We start from the raw sequence: 23,496 nt of genomic DNA, 5'->3' as shown, positions 1-23,496 counted from the left end.
TAGTATCTACAAAGGAAAGGAGGGCAGTGGTAGTGCTATGGTGGGGTCTAAAACCATGTTGACAGTTAGCTAAGATATTGTGTAGGGACAGATATTGAACAAGTTGTTGATGAATACACTTCTCCATAATCTTTGCTAAGGTGAGAGAAGCAATTGGCCTAAAGTTAGAATACTTTCAGAGAGTTTACGCCTTTGTGTAGTGGGATAATATGAGAAACTTTCCAGATGTCAGGGATAGTTCCTTCTTGGGTGGTTCTATTTATAAGTATAGAAATTGGGTAGGCAATTTCTTTGGCAGCCTTTGCAGAAAGAGGGAGGGAAGCTTGTCAGCAGAGGATGTACAAGGTTTCAGTTTGAGGAGAAGTCGATGGATGAAAGAGGTAGAGACTGGTTGTAGAAAGAAGTTGTAGGAAGAGCTTGATAAAATATTTGGAGGGTAGAAGTTATTAGTGTTCAGTTGACTTGCAAGAGATTGAATGGTTTCAGTAAAGAAGGAGTTGAAAGCATTGGCAGTTTGGTCAGGGGTGTCTGGGTCAGCATTGAGTGGGGAGGAGTTTTGACTGAACCTGGGGAAAGGAGTTTATTGACGGAAGACCAAAATTGTTTTGGTTTATTAAAATGGGTTTCTTGTAGTTCACAGTAAAACTTTCTTTTGTCATTTAATATAGCTTTTTTGGTCAGGTTTCTTAGTTGACGAAAGTGAAGGAAATCAGAGTTTATTCTAAGGTGCCTCCATTTGGCCCAGACTTTGTTTCTAGAGAGGATAAGTTTTTTAGTTTCATTTGAGAGCCATGGGGCTGTATTTGACCTCATTCTAATGGTACGTTCGGGAGCATGTTTATTCAGAATGGAAAGAAAAGTAGAATTAAAGAATGCTACTGCTTCGTTAAGTGGAAGTATTTTTAAGGGGTTCCAGTTACAAGCTCTGAGTTCGTTTTGAAATAGGTCTGTTTTAAAGTGTTTGGTAGATTGTATATTTCTAATGTTAGGGAGGTGAGGAAAGTCATTCTTCTCTCTTGTGATAAAGGTTAAGCAATGATCACTGAGGTCATCAGGCAAAGTACCTACATTGTATGTGATGTTAAGTTTATTTATTAGTATCCAGTCTAAAATGGTTTGCTTTTTACTTGGTTTGTTAAACCTTGTAGTGGAGGTAATGGTTTGTGTGAAACCATTTAGGTTGATGTGAGAGGTGGGATTTTCAGTGTTGATGGTATTCCAGTCTATATTAAAGTCACCGAGAATTATAGTTTCCTGGGGGTAGTTGATGGAGACCCAGCTAAGAAAGTTTTCTAAGATAGGTATATTGTTACCAGGAGGTAAATACATACAGATGATATAAAGGGCTTTTTTTGCATTTAGTTGGAGTTTACTAATGATGGCTTCCACTTTACTGTCCTGGGTTGGACAGGCAGACAGGGTAGAGATGTTGAGGTGATTTTTAAACAGAATTGCAACTCCACCACCCTTGCGTTTAGTACGGTCAAGCCTTAGTATGTTATATCCTTGGGGTATAATTTCAGTGTCTTTGGTCGCTGGTTTAAGCCAGGTTTCGGAGAGACAGAGAATGTCAAAACTGTGAGTATCTAGGAGAGCATGTAGGTAGGGTACTTTGTTATTTACACTGCGTATGTTAAGATGCCCTAGCAGTAGGGTGTTATTTGAGGTTGGTCTGGATGTTTGTGGAGAAGGATTTATGGGGCCAGGGTTAGGGTGAATATCACCGTCTTTTAAGGTAGAGTCATCAGGAGCAGGTGTAAGGTTGCTCTTGAGAAGGGGTAGAAGTTTTATTTTCCTATCTGAGGAAAGGGTGTAGGTGAGGTGAGAGTGCCTATGGAATTTGGCTAGGTTGTAGCTAAAGGTGGTATTGACATTTAAGAATGAAATGAGAGGAGTGTGGAAGGTAGAAGTAGTTTTTTGTTTATAGGAGGGTTGAATGTAGAGTGGGTATTCTATGAAGGAAAGGAAGTAGGTAGAGATGAGAGTAGTCGTGAGTAGTAATGAGAGTATAAGCTGTGTGGATAAGTTGAGGGCCATTATTGAGGGTGAGTAAGGTAGAAGAGATTAACGTAGAGATATAAGACCAGGGTTAGCAAGGTGGTGGTCAGTGTTAAAGTTAACAGGGAAGAATAATAAAGAGGTAAATCTAGTGATAAGGATGTTAAGGTATTTGCTAGATAGAGGGACAGGAAAAGAGTGTAGAATGTTAATAGAAGTAAGTGATAATAGAGAAAGAGAAAGGAGGCCTTAGGATGAGGTTGTTAGTAACTAATGGAGGGAGGTATGTGGAGGATGTGGGGTGTGGAGGGGGGAGGGGTTTAAAGTTGGTGGGAAGCAGAAGTACAGGCTAACACAGAAAGTCTTTGGCTAACGAAGTTCACAGATGACTGCAAACTAGGAGCCATAGTTGAGTCCCCAAATGATGTGGACATCCTACAGAAGGGCCTCACTGAGACAGATGCCTGGTGTCAGAGCCATGGCCTCAAGCTCAATGCCAAAAAGTGCATTGTCATACCCTTTGGTAAAAGCTTTGTACCCATGAACTACCACATAGGCAGCAGTCTACTTAATGCCAAATGTGTGATAAGAGACCTGGGGACCCAGGTGGACAGTAGTCTCTCCTCTGATAATCACATTGCCACAGTAGTCAGGAAATCCTTCTACGTGGCACACCTCATCACAAAAGGGTTCTCATCTAGGGAAAAAGAGGTCAGTGTTCCCCTCTACTCGACACTCATTAGACCCATTATAGAGTACAATTCCCCTTTTGGAATGTACCTCACAAGACATCTGCAGCAGCTGGAAAGGCCATAGAAGTATCTCACAAAGAGAATTACTGGCCTCAAACAGATGCCCTACACTGATTGTCTCAAAAAGCTCCAGCTTTACTCCCTAGCATATTACCTGCTTCGAGGTGATCTCTGCCTAACATATAAAGCTATGTCATACCCAGAGCTGTTGGACATGCTACACCTAAAGAAATCCCAAACCTTCTGAGCTACACGCTCTAGGGACCTAAACCTTATCACCACAATAAACAGGACATGCTGGAGGGATAGATTCCTGTCCCAAAGACTTCCCATACTCTGGAACAAGCTATCCATCTATGTCAAGCAAAGTTCCTCATTAGCACTCTTCAAGAAAAATCTTGATAAGTGGATGGGAAATAGGAACTACACCCCAGGGATCACTTCTGTGGCTCTGCTGGACAGGGACATAGGAAAATAACTTCCTTGGGTGGTGTAAGCCAGGGAACCTTGTTGGCTAGACTTATTTAGGCCCTTGGGCCGATAGCCTAGTACCTACCTATAAACCTATGAATCTAAGTATGATATAGTGTAACTCTATACATACTGCAAACATTTTAGCACATATACAATGTCATACTGTAGGGCACCACCTGATAAATCCAGTCTTCAAAAAAATGCCTTCAGCAGCCCAAATGCATGGTCAGTAATGACCTTGGTTTGTGATAGGTCATGGTTGTATCCCTGATCTGTTTCATTCTACGGATTTCTGATTAGTGTCCTCTACCTGGGCTCCATGGAATATCCAGCGTCACCAACAAGGAGCCTATGGGGGAAGTCACCCCTTATAAACTATTGATAGAGGTCATGGTGACATCTATTAGAGACATAACTGCCTGGGTGGCCTACAGACACATTAAAGATGATACCCTATGCATCACAGACCACCTGGCAGTTAATGAGTGATAACCTTTATGGTTTACACACCTTCATCCCAGGTCATCATTTGGTGCTTCTATTTCTTCTATTTCAATTTTGGTGCAGTCTATGGTCCCCAGCACATCAGGGGCATGGGCTATATCATAAAATTTCTGTATGTTTCTTAATTTCTCCTTAATGGTACATGTAAATCACATATGCCCTCCCCCCCGCCACACACACACACACACACACACACACACACACACACACACACACACATACTGCAGTATGGCATTAAGGAACTGATGGAGTATTCTTAAAACAGATGTCAGAGATAGCCCTCTGTGACCCCTGTAGGGCACTGTAAAATCCTTGTAGCTAGTATACATAATGCCACACATACCATGGTATCCACTGAGATAGGTAATCCACTCCCATGGGCCTGCAAATGAGTTTGCCGTATGTCTCCTAGGTCCTGCATGGCGTCTCTATCCACATAATACCATTACACAACGTCAGTGTTAAGCAGTCCATGAAATGTTAAGCATGTCAGATGATACAGCTCCTCTGAGGTTGACAATATGTATCACCAGCTGTTATAGCATAAATAATAGCTTCTTGCATACTACCTAATGCTGCAGCAAACCCTAACATAATGTCACAGTTCAGTATGACCACAATGATTTAGTTGAGTAATGGTGTTGCAGCATCGTGTTCCACTTTGCACATTTCTGAAGCACTCTTCCATATTAGTTTACTTCATTTCCATACACAGAGCCTATCATGTTAATAATATTGCTCACTGTAATCTGTTTATGTAGCTGCTCATTCTGCTGCTCAGGATTCACCACTCTTGCTACATGCATCTCTGAATCAGACACACCCTGCATGGGACCGCTCATAATGCAAAACTGACCACCACAATGGAGCCAAGGTTTTTGAATCCTGGAGATTGTCTTTGTACTTTTGTATAATGAAAATCTCAGAAAAGTAGAAAAGCTTCTAGAACATCTGTTGCAAAGGTATTGAAATCTAGTAGTCATAACTCTGAACTGTACAAATGTTTTTTTTTTTCTTTTCAATACTTTGACTGCAGATTTTAAATATAATCATTTAATTCTCCAAAAAGGACTGTGATTGTTGCAATTCTGATTATGTGAATTTATAGGCCCGGCAAGCCAGCACGTAAAACTCTACTGCCAATCATTAGCAGACCGGAGTTCCGCTGTGGCGACCCCTAACCGGGAAAAGCCGAAAGACACAACATTTTTCATACTCTCTGCGAGCTTTTCTTACAATCCATATTGAGAAAACCAAAACTTGAAAAACATTTTCATACAGCTTGATTGAGAAAGACTCAATGGATTTTCACAACACTTATCAAAATTATACCATATTGGATTACATGGTGTCTCTGACACTGACATCTAAAATGCAAGATAATATTACCTTATTTAGCACAAGTGACATGGCATCTTTTTTCCATAGTAACAACCACCTAAGAAATATAAAAATCAATTAAAATGTAAGTGAAGGTAATACATTAGCAGAATGTTCATATCTGTAGTCTAGAAACTATGACTAACAGCATAATGATTAACAAGAGTCAGAGTAGAACTTGGTGATAATGTCACAGAACCATCTTTATAAAGTTAATACTTTGTAACTATGAGTAGCAGTTAAGTAGCTTAAATGGTCACAAGCGTCCCTTCAAATTTCTTGATATTGCAGTATAAGGGAACGTGCAAAACAGAGATTTACCTAAACTGAAATGTATCTCATCTTCACTTTTTAATTCAAGTATTTGGAATATGCAATTAGTATACATGAAAATTTACTGTAAAAGTTTGATAACTATAAAAAGCCGTAGCACAAAATCTGCACTATATTTTTACAAGAAGTGCTCATCATTTCTGTTTCTCCTTAGCATTGATGAAGATAAGTCCCAGAAGACACCATACATCTATGTTAATCACACAGGAAGGATACGTTATGACCGGATGATGCGAGTAGTCAGTTCATGTAACCTGGAAATTTTTAACTTCCCTTTTGATGTGCAGAACTGCTCCTTGACATTTGGATCATACATGCAGACAGGTGAGCCAAGGCTTGTCTCCAGTTTCGTCTTGTGAGAAAAAAAAACAATTTTTAAAAAAAATCTGTGCAGTTTAGCTTGATTTATTTTTCATAGTCAAATGAAAAATTGATGTCTCCTTCTCCCAGGTCTAAGACGCTTGTCTCAGGTTTCTGTTTTAAATATTTCCAAAACAGTTTAACATTGAACTAATATAGAATAAATTAGTAAGTAATACATACGTTCAAACAGCCTTCAAGGTATAACATAGTCTAGCAAAAATAGTATACAGTGCTGATAAAGACAAATGTGCAGATCCCTTCCCAGCTCATGGCATCAGCACCACTCGTGCCAGCAGCATTAACAAAGGCCTATCGTTTCAAATGAAATTTGTGGTTAAGTCACTAAGTCCACACATTTACAAGCAGCTTCATCTCTGAATTACATTTTTCATGTTTTTGTAAAGAGTGGCTGGGAAGCCAGAAATCTGATATCATGAAACAAGGTATTCAAAATTTGGTTTTCTAGAGCTGGAAAGACCTTGGAAGTGAAATGGAGTGTTTGCCATGGAAAGTCAGGGTCGCTTTTTGTGTCAGAGTTGGATATCGTTTCTCTGCTGATTGTATTTTTGTCCCCGATTCTGAGCAGGGATCTACAGTTGTCCAGGTTTAGTATTTTATGTGATACAGCAAAAATTAACTATTCAGGATACACCACGAAAACACCTTCTTCTGACAAAAAACTCTTTATTCCAAGGTAAAAAATCGAGATAAGCGCTTTCACTTGCGACTGCAAGCTTCTTCAGATCAAATAGCAAGTATAATACAATGGTTTTTATATCTCTGGTTGTATTCTCTAATCACATCATTAGCAGATTCATTGAGTGCATTCAATTAGGCAATCAAAGCCTCACCCAGTTCAAAGTAAACTTTCTTGTGTTTAGTAACTGCAAGGCTTCTCTGTAAAAATGTGTGTAACATCTATAATTTGTCAAATACACATTTAGCCTTAACACTATATAACAATATATGGCTCGCAATATCTATATTATGTTAAGTTCCTAATTTATGTCAGCCAGACACATAGTAGATTTAACATTTAGTACGAGGTCTGCATTTATAGTTAGTGACTAGCTATAAAGCAACTCTCCAGTTCCATTGCTTAAATACATCTCAGTTGTTAAACACAAACACTCTGTTCATGTGCTCAAACGTTCCGTCTGAGTAAGACAAATAAACATAAAAATGAAATAAAGTAAAATAAAACATATCAAATATCCAATCCGGCTCTAAAATCACTCGTGCCAACAAAACAGCATGTCCCTTTGATTTTTTGTTTGTAACATCTTAAAATTCATGTATTTATATGCGACTATTCATTCGGAACATTTTTAAAAATATCTCTATGTTAAAACATTTACTGTGACAGGGGATAACTGAAACCAAACTGTCATTAAGTGAAATACAGAACATTACATGAATATGAATGGTGATCCATTTTATTGGGTGGGTATTCAAAATTAGAATCATTCATAAACACAAAGCAGCACTTCGCTTCAAATTTCATTTGTAGGGTATTAAAATTCATAAATTTATATGCTTCTGTTCATTCGAAACATTTTCATCTTGTTTTCATGATTAAGGTGTGTATATAATATAACATAATAAAACAAGACCAGGATATCACTGAATAGATTGCAAAATATAATATATAGCTCCTGGAGCATTTTGTCGAATGATGACATTGTTGTTCAAGGACTATTACTAAGTCATTGTGCATCGTTATATACCTGTATGTATAAATATAAATGTCAAATGTAGACACCAAGACATCAAATATAACTAAGTAATATAACTAAATAAATGTTGTAAATGTTGTGAATAACCAATCGATTAATTGCATATATAAAAAAATAAATAAATATATAAATACACAAATATGTATATGCCTTCTATAAATATTGTCATCTCTATTAATGAATGTTATCTCATGTAAATTAATTGTTAGGGATATATAAATTGTGTATGAAGCTATCATATATATATATAAAAATAAATCACAAATATAAATAACTAAATATCAAAATATCAAGTGTAACTTATTAATATGGCTTAAAAAATGGCTTAAAAAATATTATGACCTATGTCTAATAGTTTAAAATACATTACAGCTCCTTTTCTTGTCATTCATTCAAGAAAAAGATGAAAAGAAATCTATTTTATGTGATAATGTGCTTATGATAAATTGGGCTCTGAAATTTATTAGTAAACATTTGATTTTAGCAAATATAATTCAGTGTTGCTTTGTCTGCAGGGACTTGTCAGGAAATTATAAATTTAGTTTTGAGTCATCTGCATGTTATTTAGTAATTTATTTTTTTCTCGCTCTTTGCCCCCACTGCCTGCCAATTGTCCACCTCCATGGCCCACTGACCCATGCATTCCCCATCACAAGGGTGAGGGTCGGGCTCGTTGTCCCTCCCCGCAAGGAACAGGAATGAACATCCCAGTCTCCACCAGGAAGTTAGCACCAGTCTCTCCAGGTGCTCCCTAGTGCACATAACCTCTCCCTCACTGCAGGAGAGGCAAGACAGCCATGTTCCTCCACTCCTTCTCTTCTGCTGGGGTCACCATTCAACCCTGTTTGACTGGGATGCAGATAAGAATCCATCTCTTGCACTAATGTCACCAGGCTTTTTTAGTAACTTCTTCGATGACCAAGCAAAAACTGGTAGCATGTTCATGGGTGGCTAGATTTATACCTTAGCTACAGACTCCCTGCATACCTCTCAAACTGCAGACACCAAAAATAGGAACAAAGGCCTTTGAAAAGTTGGAACAATCAACTAAAAATATGGGCATCTAATAACGTACCATAAAATTTGAGAAATTCATTTAAAAAAAAGAAAGTGACAAAAATTATGAAAATATAAGCACATTATCAAAGAGATAGTGTAAAATATGCATGCTTTAATTAACTGTATTGCAAGATTCTACCACACAAGGTCATTTATTTTTCTTAAGAAAAAGGGAGATGTCAGATTTGTGTTCTCTTTCTTTAAATCATTGTTGCCACTAGTATGTTGGTCATGTAGTGTGGTTTTCTATGTACTAGACGGCTTCAAAAATCACATGTGAGGAAGGGGATTCAGTAAATTGTGCAAAGGGGTAAATCAGCAAGAAAATAGGAACATTCATCCAAAACAGAGGCAGATGAGAGGTCTCTCTCTCTCTCTCTCTCTCTCTCTCTGGCTCCCCTCACAGAAGGTTTCCTATTTGTTTACAAGATACAAAGACAGCCATAGCTTTGGATGTAATGTGTTAAAAATATAGTCATTAAGTGACAGAAGTATTTAACCATGCTCCTAAGTTCTATGTATATAAATAGGTAGGCAGATAGATAGGTGTGTGTGTGTGTGTGTGTGTGTGTGTGTGTGTGTGTGTGTGTGTGTGTGTGCGTGCGTGCGTGCGTGCGTGTGTGTGTGTGTGTGTGTGTGTGTGTGCATGCATGCGTGTCTACTTCACTCGTTGTTTATATGACCACAACTGCGAACATTTATGGATGGTTAACTAAGATTTTCCATTTACACTATGTAAACACCATTCTTTTAGATGGTCCACCAAACCAGTGTCTGTGTAATACCTGGGGGTTCAGAAATGCCACATCCATGATCACAGCTGATCCTACTACGTTTATTGTGCTCAATGAGCCCTAATGCTCATTAACAATTAATTAGACCAGGCAAGTATAGACAAAGAGCAGTTCCTTATCGTAGCTTCAGCAGGGAGCTGTGGGAAATCCATGTAGGACAATGGTACAGCTAAAGGGAAGTACGAGCAGCTGTTGAGCACAAGTCTTGATGGTACTTAGCACGAATCTGTGCACAAAACTGCAGCAAGAAAAAGAAGGCCTGTGGGCACCCAACGTGGTCATAAGACTTGTCTGCTGAGGTATGTTTTAACCCAAGGCTACAGATATGAAGAAAAAAATACTAGTGGAAGGTAGTAAGGGAAGTACGATTAAGGTAGGGGTGTAAAGGAGGCTTTAGGGAGGGTCACATAAACAAACAAGATTTCAAAGGGAGGTGATGCCACAGTCAGGGATATGGAAGGCAATGGAGAAGGGAGTATGAGACACGTGTATATCAATCTCAAGTAAATGAAGATAAAGAAGGTAAAAAAAACACATGATGGGTGGAGTACAGATAAGTAAAAATATATCTACTGACCAAAAGCAGTTATGACATCAACAGAGTCTGACCACCATGCCTGTAATATAATGCAAATGCAATGGAGCAAGCACCCTACTGTAATAATGAAGCACCATTATACAACCCTGAGGGGATTTGAAGCTTCAACTTTCTAAACTTAAGACTGCACAAACCATTTCATTTACAGGCTGAGCTATTTTCAGCAGTGTCATTGGAGCACATAGCAAGTGATTTTTTACACTTGCTACATAACAGAATAAAAGGCACAAATACCCTCAACCTTCTCCACATAAACTGTAAAAAGCACTTCATTTAAAGGCTGAGCTATGAAAGCAGACATTCTGAATGTGTCAGTGAAGCATAAAGCAGGTGATTGTTACACGCTTGCAGAATGACAGAATAAAAACCCCAAGAAGCTGTGACTAAGCTAGAATACTCAACCATCTCCATTGAGATTGTACAAAGCACTTCATTTACAGACTGAACTATGGAAGCAGGCATAGTAAAGGCATCAACTCATTTGTGCACCCAATGCTAGCTGAAGCCAATATAAATAGTACATGACAGTGGTTGTGCTTAATTGTTGCTATTCTATAACCAGTGGCAGTCACCATCGGATGTACATGTTTATCAACAGTGCTCTTCACAATCCATCACACACAGTACAATCACAAATGATAAGTGATTTGGAAGCACTACATGGGCATCTGTAAGGTGTGGGTTTATCTATTTTTTGACCAGATGAAAGGTTGGAAATGTGAGTATAGGAAAGAGAGGAAAAGAGGAAGCAAGCACAGGGCAGAACCGAAGGTGAACAATTATGGAATGAGTAACATGAAGGTAGGAAAGGTGTAGTACATTTTTTGTGTTGGAGTGGGCAGGTGCCCATTTTTCATCCATAAAGAGAAGGAAAGTTGGGAAAGGAGGTGAGGAATGTAAGTGGAAAGTAAAAAGGTGATGTTACTTAGCAGGGGAAGACAGATTAGATTAACAAGTGCGATACCACAATAAAGGAGGGACACAATGATGAAAATGCCACCAGAATAGAGGGAAGACAGTGAGGAGGGGGTGGACTGAACAGCCAACAGAGGTGGGCATAGACACAATGGGGAGGACAATACCAGGTTGGGGGATACGATGAGACCCAATGAAAGATTATTTCCCCTCCGATTACTGTCACCACTGGCTCTGTCTCACATGGTGGAGACAGAAGGTTCTCTATTTTGCCAGTTCAGGCATCCAACATCCTATCAATAATCTCCCTCACAATGTCTGCCAGAAGGTAGTGAGTGACAGAGGTGTCACCTCCATTGATGCTGTTGCCAATTCATATATTCTTACATGCATCCGGTGCAGGAATACCTGAAGCAAGTGATGCAAGTAGGGCAGAAGGTGTGGAGATGTGGTGGGAATGTGACAGGTTCTGACCAAGGAGTGTTGAGTGTATCTGGTGTTGCTGCTACTGCTGCAACCTGTTGGGGGCCAACAGGCATTATTGGTAAGATGGCTGCCGGTCATTGTGCTGCTGCATAAAATTGTAAATAAAATGGAAGGAAACAAAATAATGCACACAATAAATGTATGTTATAGAGAGAAAGAATAGCAAGAAGGTGTATGTGTGTGTGGGGGGTTCAAATACAGTGAAAAACTGAAGCTCATGTGTATGTTAATTATGATACATTTGTAATAATATACTTGCTGGACCAAAAAACACTTCTCAACTTAACAATACTGTTAGCATACACAGCTGAGAGGGAGACCTGGGCAATAGCCATCATCACCTGCATTCTGACAGAGAGCAGATTAATGTGATGAGCTACTTAGACAAACCAAAAGGTGGCGCTAGTTCAAGATGCAGTAATGATGTCCAAGATAAATGACCATATACAAAGAAAACACACTGCTCAGACATAACATTTCATCCCCAAGATATACGCAGTGGAAACAACTATAATGATAAACATTTCCACCTAATCACTAAAGTTGTTCATATATATTTACCCCATCTATTGCAGTTATTATAATGAAGCAGAACAATAAACTTTAAATATTTCATGGTAACCCAACTGGGGGAGTCAATCCTCAGGCCTTCACATGATGTGGGAGCACACCATTAACATCCTGAAGCACTTGTCCACATATGAGAGAGGATACCTGCAAAACACACTAATAACATTAAACAATCATTGTGCTACCTTTTAGCTTTGCCAGTGCTGACAGAAGGGGCACTGATGTATGAAAGATATACATTTTGGGAATAAATCTCTACTGCTGTTAATATTTTATATGTAAACATCAATAGTTTACAAAACTACATTAAAACTCTCAAATTTCAACCCAGACATGCTCACAGCTCTTTATCATCTATTAACTGGTCTAGCCTAAAAACACACCTCTAGATGATGCTACAACGAAATTTAATACAATATTCCTAAGTACTCTAGATAGCCCTGCACTCCCAAGAAATAAAATAGTAAAGACAAGCCATGCAACTTGGCTCTCCAAAACATAGTTGAATTCTCATGCATAGCAGAGATAAAGCCTTAAAGAAATGGCAAAAACAATATATCACTCCAAAATCTATAACCCTTCAAAAAGCTAAGTAACCTCACAAAAACATATAAACCATGGTAACAAACTTTTTTACAACAACTTACAAATCAACCACAAATATAATTAAAAAAAAACATTTATCTATTAAAGAAATATTGCATCCAGGCACCAAATGCTCACATAATTCTGCACCTAATAGCATCCCACTTTAAACTGCAACACATATCAACTCATACTTTATAGAAAGTATATCATTCTTTGCTAAGAACTCCTCCTCTAGCCCAGACCCACTCCAACTACAACCTCTATTTTCTCCTTAAAACCTGTGCCCACATCCTGTAAAAAAAAAAAAATTAAAGTATGCTCATATTTTGCTTTCAACCTACCACCTGAATACCTAAAAATGGCAACCATCACCATATCCTACCAGATACCCATTCTTATAAATAGGTCTATCCAAGAATCCCACATTATCTCCATATGGAAGAAGTCTCACATTAACCCCCTATACAAAGACGGAAACTCAACAGAACTCACTAGCTTTAGGCCTATAGCAATCTTATCCACCTCCACCTTTATAAAATAAAATATTAAGAGAAATGCATTTAGAAAAAACTGCTTAAATACCTTCTCCGCGAACAACTCCTGACACCGACACAACACAGCTTCTGCCAGCCTTGCAGGACAACCACTGCTCTTTTAACCTTCACAGAAACAATCAATAAAGCCAGAGATAATAGAAAATGTGTTTCTTCCTTATTCTTAAACCTGTCCAAGACCTTAAACACCATCTCCCACAGTAAACTCCTGCATCAGATGTCTTCACTTAGTCTATCACAATCTTCTCTCCAATGGCTCAGCAACTACCTTTCTGACAGACACCATTCTACCACCTCCTCCTACCCTCTTTGTACCAGAGGTGTAGCACAATCCCCAATCCTTAGTTTCCTCCTGTTAAACATTCTAATCAATACCCTTTAGACATCTACCCCACAAGCCTCGCTGGTACAGTATGCAGATGACTTTATTCTTATATGTTCCTTTGATAGCATAAACCACCTTCACCAAATCTCTCATAAAGTGTCAAATGCCACCAAAAAATGGCTTCATAATATTTAACTCTTGATCAACTCAAATAAGACAAAAATACTTATTCTTGCCTAAATCACTATCCAACTTCAAAATCAATTATCTTACCAACACTAAAATTGAGATAATCTCACTTACTAACCTGTTTGGAATGACAGTAAATGGCAACTTGAAAGTTGGCCTCCATATTCAAAACTGAATAAAAACACATCCAAAACTAGGTTTGCTATAGACAGCCAAAAACTTTGCCACTAGCACAAGTAATATAAATGATAGTGGATGTATATTAAAATTGATCAAGATCACTCTCTTTAATTTCTCCAAGTCCTTTGAGTTTCCAGTACCATGATGGGAATGAACCCCATTCCAAAGTCAAATTATGATTACATTTCATGAAATTAGCACTGTTTCAATCTTTGATGTTATCCAAAAGTGGTCTTTGCAGCACCTACAATGTGGCCAGAACTGACCCCTGTAATTCATACAGAGTTACATGTATTGGTACCATATCTAATTAAGACTGTAAATTCTTTTTTAATTGGAAATATCTGGGTATCCTTCTTCCACATTGCCCTTGTTTATGCCTAATAATCCTGGTATTTTATTACTTTGTGTCTCTTTGTACATAAGACACTGTAATCACTGGGAGCAGCAGTTTCAATGATCATGTCTTCTTTTCATAGACTACTATAGCTGGTTTTCTTGTGTCTATTTTTGAACTGTTGGTAATGGGTAATCCCATGTGATTTTTGTGACTAATGTTTCCACTGCTTCTCGGTTATTTCAATACTGTCATGTTTGCACAATCCCCAATGTAAGTCTTGCCACATTATTATGCCTTTCAGTGTACAGGCCATCTGCCATTAGTGTATCAGACCCATCAACAATATGTGCAACTGTTTCTAGTTCTGTTTTACAGAACCTGCATTTTTTCTATTTTTCCCACATGTTCAATGGACTTTTAAACCAATGTGTACGTAGTCCACTATCCTAGGCCACTAATATTAGCCTTTCATCTTTTGGTTTAAACTCACCTTTCCTTAACCATTCCTGTATCAGATATTGCTCAACATGAGGTTGTTCCAGGAGTTTTCTTTACTTGCAACTATATTTATACATTTTTCAAATTCTTTGCCTTCTCATCTGATACTTCTCTTTATATTCTTTCTTTTGTTTTTTGGCACATTCAGTTGCTGCCTGATTTTTGCCTACTTCTGGTTTGGTTTCCATTCCCACTTGAAACCAATATGCTTCTGCTAAACTAAGCAGGAAAGTCATCTTAGATTTGTTCTTTTCATGTTTCAAAGCTTTCACTGCGTTTCGATCTGATGAGGTCAACAGATATGTATGCAGTCCTATAACTGCAGATCTGTACATGTAATCACTTTCAAGGAGGCCCCTACTGCCTTCAGATCAAGAAATATATAATCTTGGTTTACATTGGTTTTTATAAATCATTTGATAAGCATGAAACAGTTTTCTTCTTTTCCTGTCCAACTGATCCAATACCTTTTGGAGGCAGTCAGTCACCACAAAACTGTAAGTTAGAACAGGAAGAGCAAACTGATTAATACTTGAATTTTGTTCCTAGATGTCAGGACTGTTTTCATTACTACTTTTAGTGTTCTAAAATATTCTTTAATGAATTTTGGTTTGCATTTGTTCATGTTTTATTGTAGATCCTTCATCAACTCCCAAATATTTATATACTCCCTCCTGCTCAAATTCCTATATATCATGTTCCTGTCCCAGACTGATATTTTCTTGGTGCTGTAGCTTTTTTATCTATTTGTTTATTCATTTATTTATTTATTTATTTATTTGACACTTGTTAACTGAGATAAGTCCAACTTGGCAGGGGCCCATTTTCAGCGGAGGCCCAGGGAGAAAAGCTCCATGCACAAAAAGAACATCAGGTCTGTTACAAACATATATATATATATATATATATATATATATATATATATATATATATAGTGAATACACAAAGTAACATTTGAGACATATACAAGTTAGTTAAATTATACACTTGCATGTGAGATATAGGTAAAATACTGAGGACATTAATACATAAAAGCAATCTACAATTGAAGACAGAGGAAGAGATTAGTAGATGGTTAGTCAGGACTGAGGCAAGAACCAAGGCAGGAGTTTTTAATACTTAAAATAAATGTTGCTTTTGTACATTTTTCAAGATGAAAGGACATTCTTATGTCAGCTGAGAATGTTTTGACTACCTTTAGTTGTGCTTTCAGCTCCTCATCTGATGAACTACACAGTTTTAAATCATCTACTAAAAGATGACATGTCTTTATACTTTGTTGTTGTCTGTGAGCCAAATTGCAGCCGTGACCTAATCTGTTAAATAGACAGCTTAATGGGTTAAGGGCAAGATGAAAGAGCAGTGGTGTCACCTGCATGGAATTAATGATAGTGAGGCACACTGATGTCCCACTCACTACATTGAATAAGGAGAAGGTAACAGTCAGCTGTCTATCAGGTGCCAGAATCCGACACTTAACACATGCACTCAGGTCACTCTACAAGTACAATTATGACTCTAACACTGTCCATGTGGATGTGAATGACCTGAGATGCACCTCCCTGGACTACATGAAAAGAGACATGGAGGAGCCCAAAGATTATGTGGCCCAGGCAAGTATAACCCTGGCCCTGAGCAGTATCCTACCATCGCCTAGAATGACACCGCAGTACAAGCAGAAAATGATTGACTTCAACAATTGGCTAAGTTTCTGTTGTCATTCTAAGAGAATCCAGTATCCGTCTGCTTGGGATGACATGACTGACGGACCTCAATGCTTTGCCAAAGATGGCCTGCATCTGTCACCCCTGGGTTTCCGGATACTGGCTAAGGCTCTTGACACCACTATAGTGCCTTCTTAGGCGATGTTCCAAAGACCAAATTATCACTGTAACAGCTATAAATAAATGCAATCTGAGGGTCATGCTGCTCAACACTAGAAGTCTAAAGCTCAAGATGCACTTACTTGAAGCACTCCTCAAAATGGAGAATATCAACATTTGTGCTGTAACAGAGACCTAGTTTAAAGCAGGAGAAAGAACTTCTGCGCTACCAGGCTATAACTCATTCCACACCTTTCAGCCCCAGAACATGGACTGAAGCTCCAAAGGTGGTGGTGTCTCCATATTCATAAAGGATATCCACACCTCCAGACTAGTAGCCCAGAATAATGCATCTGAGATACTTCAGGTACAACTAATATTGGGTAAGACGGCAATTCAGGTCGTAGCATGCTGTAGGCCCCCAACCATGTCCCAAGACTCTCACACCACATTCCTAAGCACCCTGGAAACTATTACGGTCCAACCCAACACTCTCATACTAGGTGACTTCAACTACCCCTCCATCAACTGGGAAAACTTCTCATGCACCAGTACACTGGCCCAAGACTTCCTGGAATTCATTAATTCCAATGCCCTAGACCAGCTCATTCTTACCCCCACTAGAGGAATCAACATCCTTGACCTGATTATTACTAACATAGGCAACCATTGCTCTACATCAATAGTCAACATAGGTGCCGGAACCATAGGACGAGGGGGGGAGCACCCCCCCCCCACGTTTACAACTGCAAGACCTGTAACGCACGCACGGTAACATGGCATGAATTTAAAAGTACATGGTTCCTAATCACATCATTGCTGCCAAACTCAACACCGTTTAAGGCTACTGGACTCAACACTCACAGTAAGTCACAGCTGACGTGGTCTCCCTGGGAAAAGTTGAAGTCAGGATGGCTGACGACAGCAGGAAAAGCAAGCTAACTTCAGCAAAGGAGAAGGTAGGGTCCTTGGGAACTAGTTCCATCTTAGGTGACGAGAGAGGAGTGTAAAGTATATTAGTATCAGTATTCTAACTTATCCCTGCCCTGAACAGTATCTAACTTTAGTAGCCTCTGTCCATGGCTGTCGGACCTTTACATTGTTGCTTACGTCCACAGTAGCAGTGCACATAGCCAGTGCTGGAAATACTGTGAATGCACAGGCCCGTGGGGTGAAGATGGGATTTACTTGGGAAATTGAGGCATGTCAGTGGTGACAGCAGATACAGGGATGTAGGATGAGACATGGGAAGTCAATCCAGGTGATTGATTTGGACCCCACTTGCTTCCTTTGTTTTATGTTGGTTGCTGGCTATAGGGTTACAACACCGGTTTCTTCTAAATGGAATAGAGTTTGCTTTAAAGAGGGTTGTGGGCATCACTGGTACTTGTGTTTGATGACCCACATCCTTTGTTATGTTATAAACTACTTATATATATATTTTTTTTTTCTTTTTTTCCTATGTGTAGTGCCTGATGCAGCTACGTTTAACCAGTTCTGCAAACGCTTGGCTTTTTCTTTGGAGTTTTGTGGTTACATTAAGTCTGCCCTTACTAACACAAGCTTTAATTTTAAACATTGGTATGCATTATCTACTCATGATTGTAAATTTGAGATTGACTTTTATCTTGTTGCTGGCAATTCTGTATACACCATATATGTATGTATGAGCCAAATAAAAGGCTTATTTTTGTGAAAAAAGTAGTTGTCTTTTATTATTTTACAGTAGGTGCTGCAGAATCTTTTCATAAAGTTTTTAAGTACTGTATAGCTTGTGAGAGGGGTTCAAGGTTACAGTATGAGCCTTTTTCCTATCATGAAGTAAGACCTGTTGTTTATCCGTTTTTTGGCAGCTCCAATAGGTGTATGAGTTGTCAGCCCTGCCCAAGAATTCTGGTACAAGATTACAAAGTATTACAGCTGTTCTTTGACATATCCTTTTATGTTGTCTAGAATTCATTTGTGTTAGTAGGAATGTGCAAGCTTTTAGTTTGTGACAGCAGCATAGCAGTGTACTTGGTACATTTCTTTAAAATATGCTACCGACCAGTATCACATTTAAACAGTGTACTCTTCTTTCAAAATGTTGGCCTTACACACTGAATAAACTCTGCATCATTTTCCTATTTGTAAGTAAGCTAAAACAGTGATTTCTGTAGATCATCTTAATAAGCCCAGAGATTTGGGTTGTTTAATTTAAATATACATATTTTTGTGCATGCAGACACACCATAGATGTGTGTGTGTGTGTGTGTGTGTGTGTGTGTGTGTGTGTGTGTGTGTGTGTGTGTGTGTGTGTGTGTGTGTGTGTGTGTGTGCGTGCGTGCGCGTGCGTGTGTGTGTGCGTGTGTGCGTGTGTGTGTGTGTGTGTGTGTGTGTGTGTGTGTGTGTGTGTGTGTGTGTGTGTGTGTGTGTGTGTGTGTATGTGATTCAGGGAGTTCAGTCCATTGGCTTATACTTTGGTCTGTTCCTCTTATAATGTGTGGTTTTGTGACAAATCAGTGATAACTAAATTCACTAAATAATGATAGCCCTTTAAGTTTCAGTCTTCTTATATTTTTTGGTAACACAAAACACTATTTCAGCAACTTTGTCAGATTATACAAGCAATATTTAAAATGTGTCCCTGGTTTTGGGCCTTTGCCCCCCCCCCCCACTTCTGCTGTGCAATTGAGAGATTTAGTTGTGTCAAGTGGATGGTGCAGTGATAGTGTTGTTACCTCACAGCAAGATGTTCTCTGGTTTCATTCTTGGCTAGGGTGCCTTCTGTGCGGAGTCCGTATGTCTTCCCTGTGTTTGTGTGGGTTTCCTCTGGGTACTCTGGTTTCCTCCCATGTTACAAAGACATGTATCTGGAGCATTCCTCCCTGGGCCTCTACTAAAAAAAATCTGACTTTCCTGGTAAACAAATGTTAAATAAATTTTTCAAGGAGCTGAGAGCTTCAGGGAAAGAGAAGTTTAGTACTGCTTTTTCCAAACCTGCTGGCATTGTTAGTAGCACAACAGGTAGTAGCCTTACTTTTGATGCAGAAGGCTGTGGGTTCTACTCCCACAGTATGCAGATGGATCACTGATACTGTACTGTACTTTAAAGGGAGTGGATGCTGCATTCCTGTGAATGTCCTCCTTTGGAGGAGTTACCTAGTAACTAAGAACTTGTCATCAGTTTGCCATCCATTCCCTATTGCAATATTACTTACTAGCTTACCATTTTTTAATGTAACATAGGCAATTTATTCTTCAAGGGCAACATCCACTTTATTTGTAGATGAAACAATGAAATATAAAGTTGTTTCCTAGCAGCAACCTCTTCATTAGTTAGAGATCCCTTTAATGTAGAATTATTTAGATGACTTACATCTGCAGAGATTTTGTATATTTATTGATATTGGTGGATTGTAATGACAGACGTGTGAGTGACCTTTTATGGCTGAAATTTTCTGAAATGGGTAGTTTTGTCATTATTGGTTCATACATTATGTTTCATTGCTAACTACAAATTTAAAATACATTATAACAACTGGTGCTGTATTATACAAGGAATATAATTTAATACAATCAGGAAGGTGAATCAAAGAATGCATACATGTATGTATGGCCCTAAAAATGTGTTTAAAAGCAGCCCAGAGGAAAGTGTGAAAGGCTCAAAATCATGGGCAAATTTTAAGCTTTACTCCTGTTACCAAAGCACTGGATGAAGGTAAAACAGTTCACATCACATTACCTTGACCTGGCCAAGCCTTTTGACACAATCTCCTAATCAGGTGTAGTACAGAAGATGAATAATGTAGGAGCAAACACTTGCATCACTAGCTGGGTTGCCAACTTGCTCACAGGATGCAGGAGATAAAAATTGGGAAAGAGACCTGTCACCAATGGAGTCCCCCAGGGTTCGGTGCTGAGACTTTTTCTGTTTGGCATATACATCTCAAAAGTAAAAGGAAATACCAAAGGGCTTTGGCCGGCTAAGTTTGTGATGACTGCAAGCTAGGAGCAGTTATTGAATCCCCAAATGACTTAACCATTATGCGGGAAGGTTTGTCCCAAGTAATAACTAGTGTCAAAATCATGACAATGCCCTCTGAGAACTGACCCAATTGCTTGGCATTTGGGAACTTGTGTGCACAATCACCTAACTTTTGACCAACATGTGCCCAGAGTTATAAGAAAGCCTTTCTATATTGCACAGCTTATAAACAAATTGATTGTAACTAGATCTAGAGATATTGTTGTCCCCCTTTACAAAGCTCTCATTAGGTCAATCATTTTGTATAATACCCACTTTGGCATGTATCTGTCCAGCCCCATGTAACAAGTGGAATATGTTCAGAGATACCTTACTGAAAGGATACAAGTCCTAAACAACAGGTCTTGCATGGACCACCTCAAAGATTTATTACTATACTCAGTATCCTACAGAGTGCTTAGAGGTGACATGTCTAGCATACAAGGCATCCTCCGACCTAATACAGATGGACCTACTGAACATCAGCAAGTCAAATGGCATCAGAAATACTCAGTCCAGTTATCTAAACTGAATGTTGTGGAGAGATGGATATATATCACAGAGGCTACCACTGTTCCAGAACAGACTATCCGTAAAAATAAAACAAAGCTCATCCGTGCATATTCAAATGCAACTTGAATCTAAGGATAGGTAATAAAAAATGTACTCCAGGATTGCCCTTCATGCCACTAATGGATAGAGGCAGTTCCTAAATGCTGCATCCCTTATATGGGTCCCCTCAAATTATCTATGGTATGATCACAGTTATTCTCACTAGGGCTAATATACAGTTATCAGCCATGGGAGAGTTAAGACCAATCAGAAAATGTTAATTCAAGCACCAAATGGGAATTGGGTAAGCTTAAAATGTCCTCCAAGTGAACCTATGTTGTGGTAGTAAATAGTGATAAAAAATTGCCCTTTTTAGATCACTAAGTGCCCCTCTCACCCTATGCACCCCCCCCCAGTCTTCAACAGCTTGTGGCACCTATGATAGTCAATTGTACCCTAGTTAGATCCAACCACAAACTAATCACCATGGAAATACACATCTCACCCACACCCCCCCATAAAGGTAACCACCATGAAAAACTCTTCCAAAGCTGACTTTGGGCTCCTAAAAACAGAGGTGGCTAACTTCACGGCACCCATGTCAATGGAAAATAGATGCATGACTGCCAAATCATACACTAATGCACTGTACAAACATGTACATAAATGCATGGAACTACCCATACCCAACAGAAGCAAGATGCTCTCCTCCAAAAAAAGGAAGACAATCTGGTGGTCCCCTGCCATTAATTAACTCTTCAACAGAAGGAAGAAACTGTTGCAGAAAAAGGTGAAGTCCCAAGACTGTAAAAACTCCCTTATTAGCCTCAACAAAAAGTTGAGATCCCTCATCAAAACCTCTCAAGCCAGCTATGAAAGCAGAATTGCAGCAGACACTAAAAACAACCACAAAGCCTTCTATAGTTATATAAAGAATCTCCATAGTTATATAAATACCCAGGTTTGCTCTGAGTTACTGCACAATGGTACCTCCTATACTGTGTCAACAGATATTGCCAACATACTGGCCGACAGATTCAGTGCCAACTTTACCCCTCTCTCACTCACAAAAGACCAATCACAATACTGGAGGAATGCCAGACACCCAGCATTACAGCAGCAGAGGTTAAAACTGCATTGTCCAAGGCCAAGAATATAGCTTTCATAGGACCCAACAATATCCCTGGATGTGTTCTACATGAACTACAAAGTGAACTGACACCACATCTATGTGCCCTGTTCAATCACGGCCTCACGTCAAGCTTTGTTCCTACCGAGTGGCATACTACTGCAGTCATCGCTCTACATAAAGGGGGAGTGACTACAGACCCTGAGAATTATCGCCCCATTAGCCTGATGAGTCTGATATATAAGGCTATGGAGCGCATCATCATGGACCTAATTAACAAGGATATAGGGAATCTCCAAACTCTAGATCCCATGCAGTTTGGTTTTGTGAAAGGTAGATCATGCCTGTTTAACCTGTTTGACTTCTTTGAGTCAGTCACCAGAGCTGTGGATGAGGGCAAGGCAGTTCATACAGCCTACCTCAATCTGGCCATGGCCTTTGATACCATTCCCCACTTAGGAATTATTGATAAACTCACCAAACTAGAACTCAACCCATATATCGCTAGGCTGGTTGCAAACTGGCTCACAGATAGAACCCATAGTGTGAAAGTAGCAGACTCCAAGTCAGATTGCCGACCAGTCATGAGTGGAGTCCCTCAAGGATCGGTCCTGGGTCCTCTCCTGTTTGGCATCTACTTCTCAGAAGTTCAGGCCAATATGGAGGGGCTCTGGCTGACCAAGTTCACAGACAACTGCAAGCTGGGAGCCATTATTAACTCCCCAAGTGATGTAGACATCCTACAGAAAGGCCTCACTGAGACCAGTGAGCTGGTGTCGAAACCATGGCCTTAAGCATAACACCAAAAATGCATCATTATCCACTTTGGGAAAAAACTCAGTTCCCACTAACTACCACATCAATGGGAGCCCAGTGAACACTGAAGGCATTATAAGAGATCTGGGGACACAGGTTGACAGCAACCTCTCCTTCGACTCACACCTTGCCACTGTGGTCAGAAAGCCCTTCTATGTGGCACATCTCATTACCAAGGGTTTTGTATCCAGGAAGAAAGAGCTCATCATCTCTCTCTGCTCTTCCCTCATTAGGCCAGTCATTGAGTATAATGCCCCAGTTGGCATGTACCTCACTAGAAACATGCAACAGCTGGAAAAACCACAAAAGTATCTCACAAAGAGGATCCTAGGCCTTAAACACATGTCCTATATGGACAGACTCAAAAAAACTCCAGCTATTCTCTGTCTCATATCGTCTATTAACAGGCTATCTCTGCTTGACTTACAAAGCCATATCTGACCAAGCTCTGCCAGAAATGCTACATCTAAGGAAATCCCAATCCCTCCACACCACACACTTCAGAGACCTCAACCTCATTACCACAATCAACAG

The 23,496-nt window shown here is 39.3% G+C and overlaps 1 protein-coding gene across 1 annotated transcript in view; it reads left to right on the top strand.

Moving 5' to 3' along the window:
• Window positions 1-23,496, top strand: part of LOC122801212 (5-hydroxytryptamine receptor 3E-like) — a 177,957-nt gene that overhangs the window by 46,140 nt on the left and 108,321 nt on the right. The window contains exon 5 of the mRNA XM_044070765.1: window positions 5,596-5,765. Coding sequence (XP_043926700.1) covers window positions 5,596-5,765 — 170 coding nt within the window. The remainder of the gene's footprint in view (window positions 1-5,595; window positions 5,766-23,496) is intronic.

The sequence above is a fragment of the Protopterus annectens genome, chromosome 4.part1, assembly GCF_019279795.1.
Source record: "Protopterus annectens isolate FY-2018-M chromosome 4.part1, PAN1.0, whole genome shotgun sequence".
Classification (NCBI taxonomy): domain Eukaryota; kingdom Metazoa; phylum Chordata; order Ceratodontiformes; family Protopteridae; genus Protopterus; species Protopterus annectens.
Note: the sequence above shows the minus strand (reverse complement) of the source record. Positions and strands in the feature narration are given on the sequence as shown.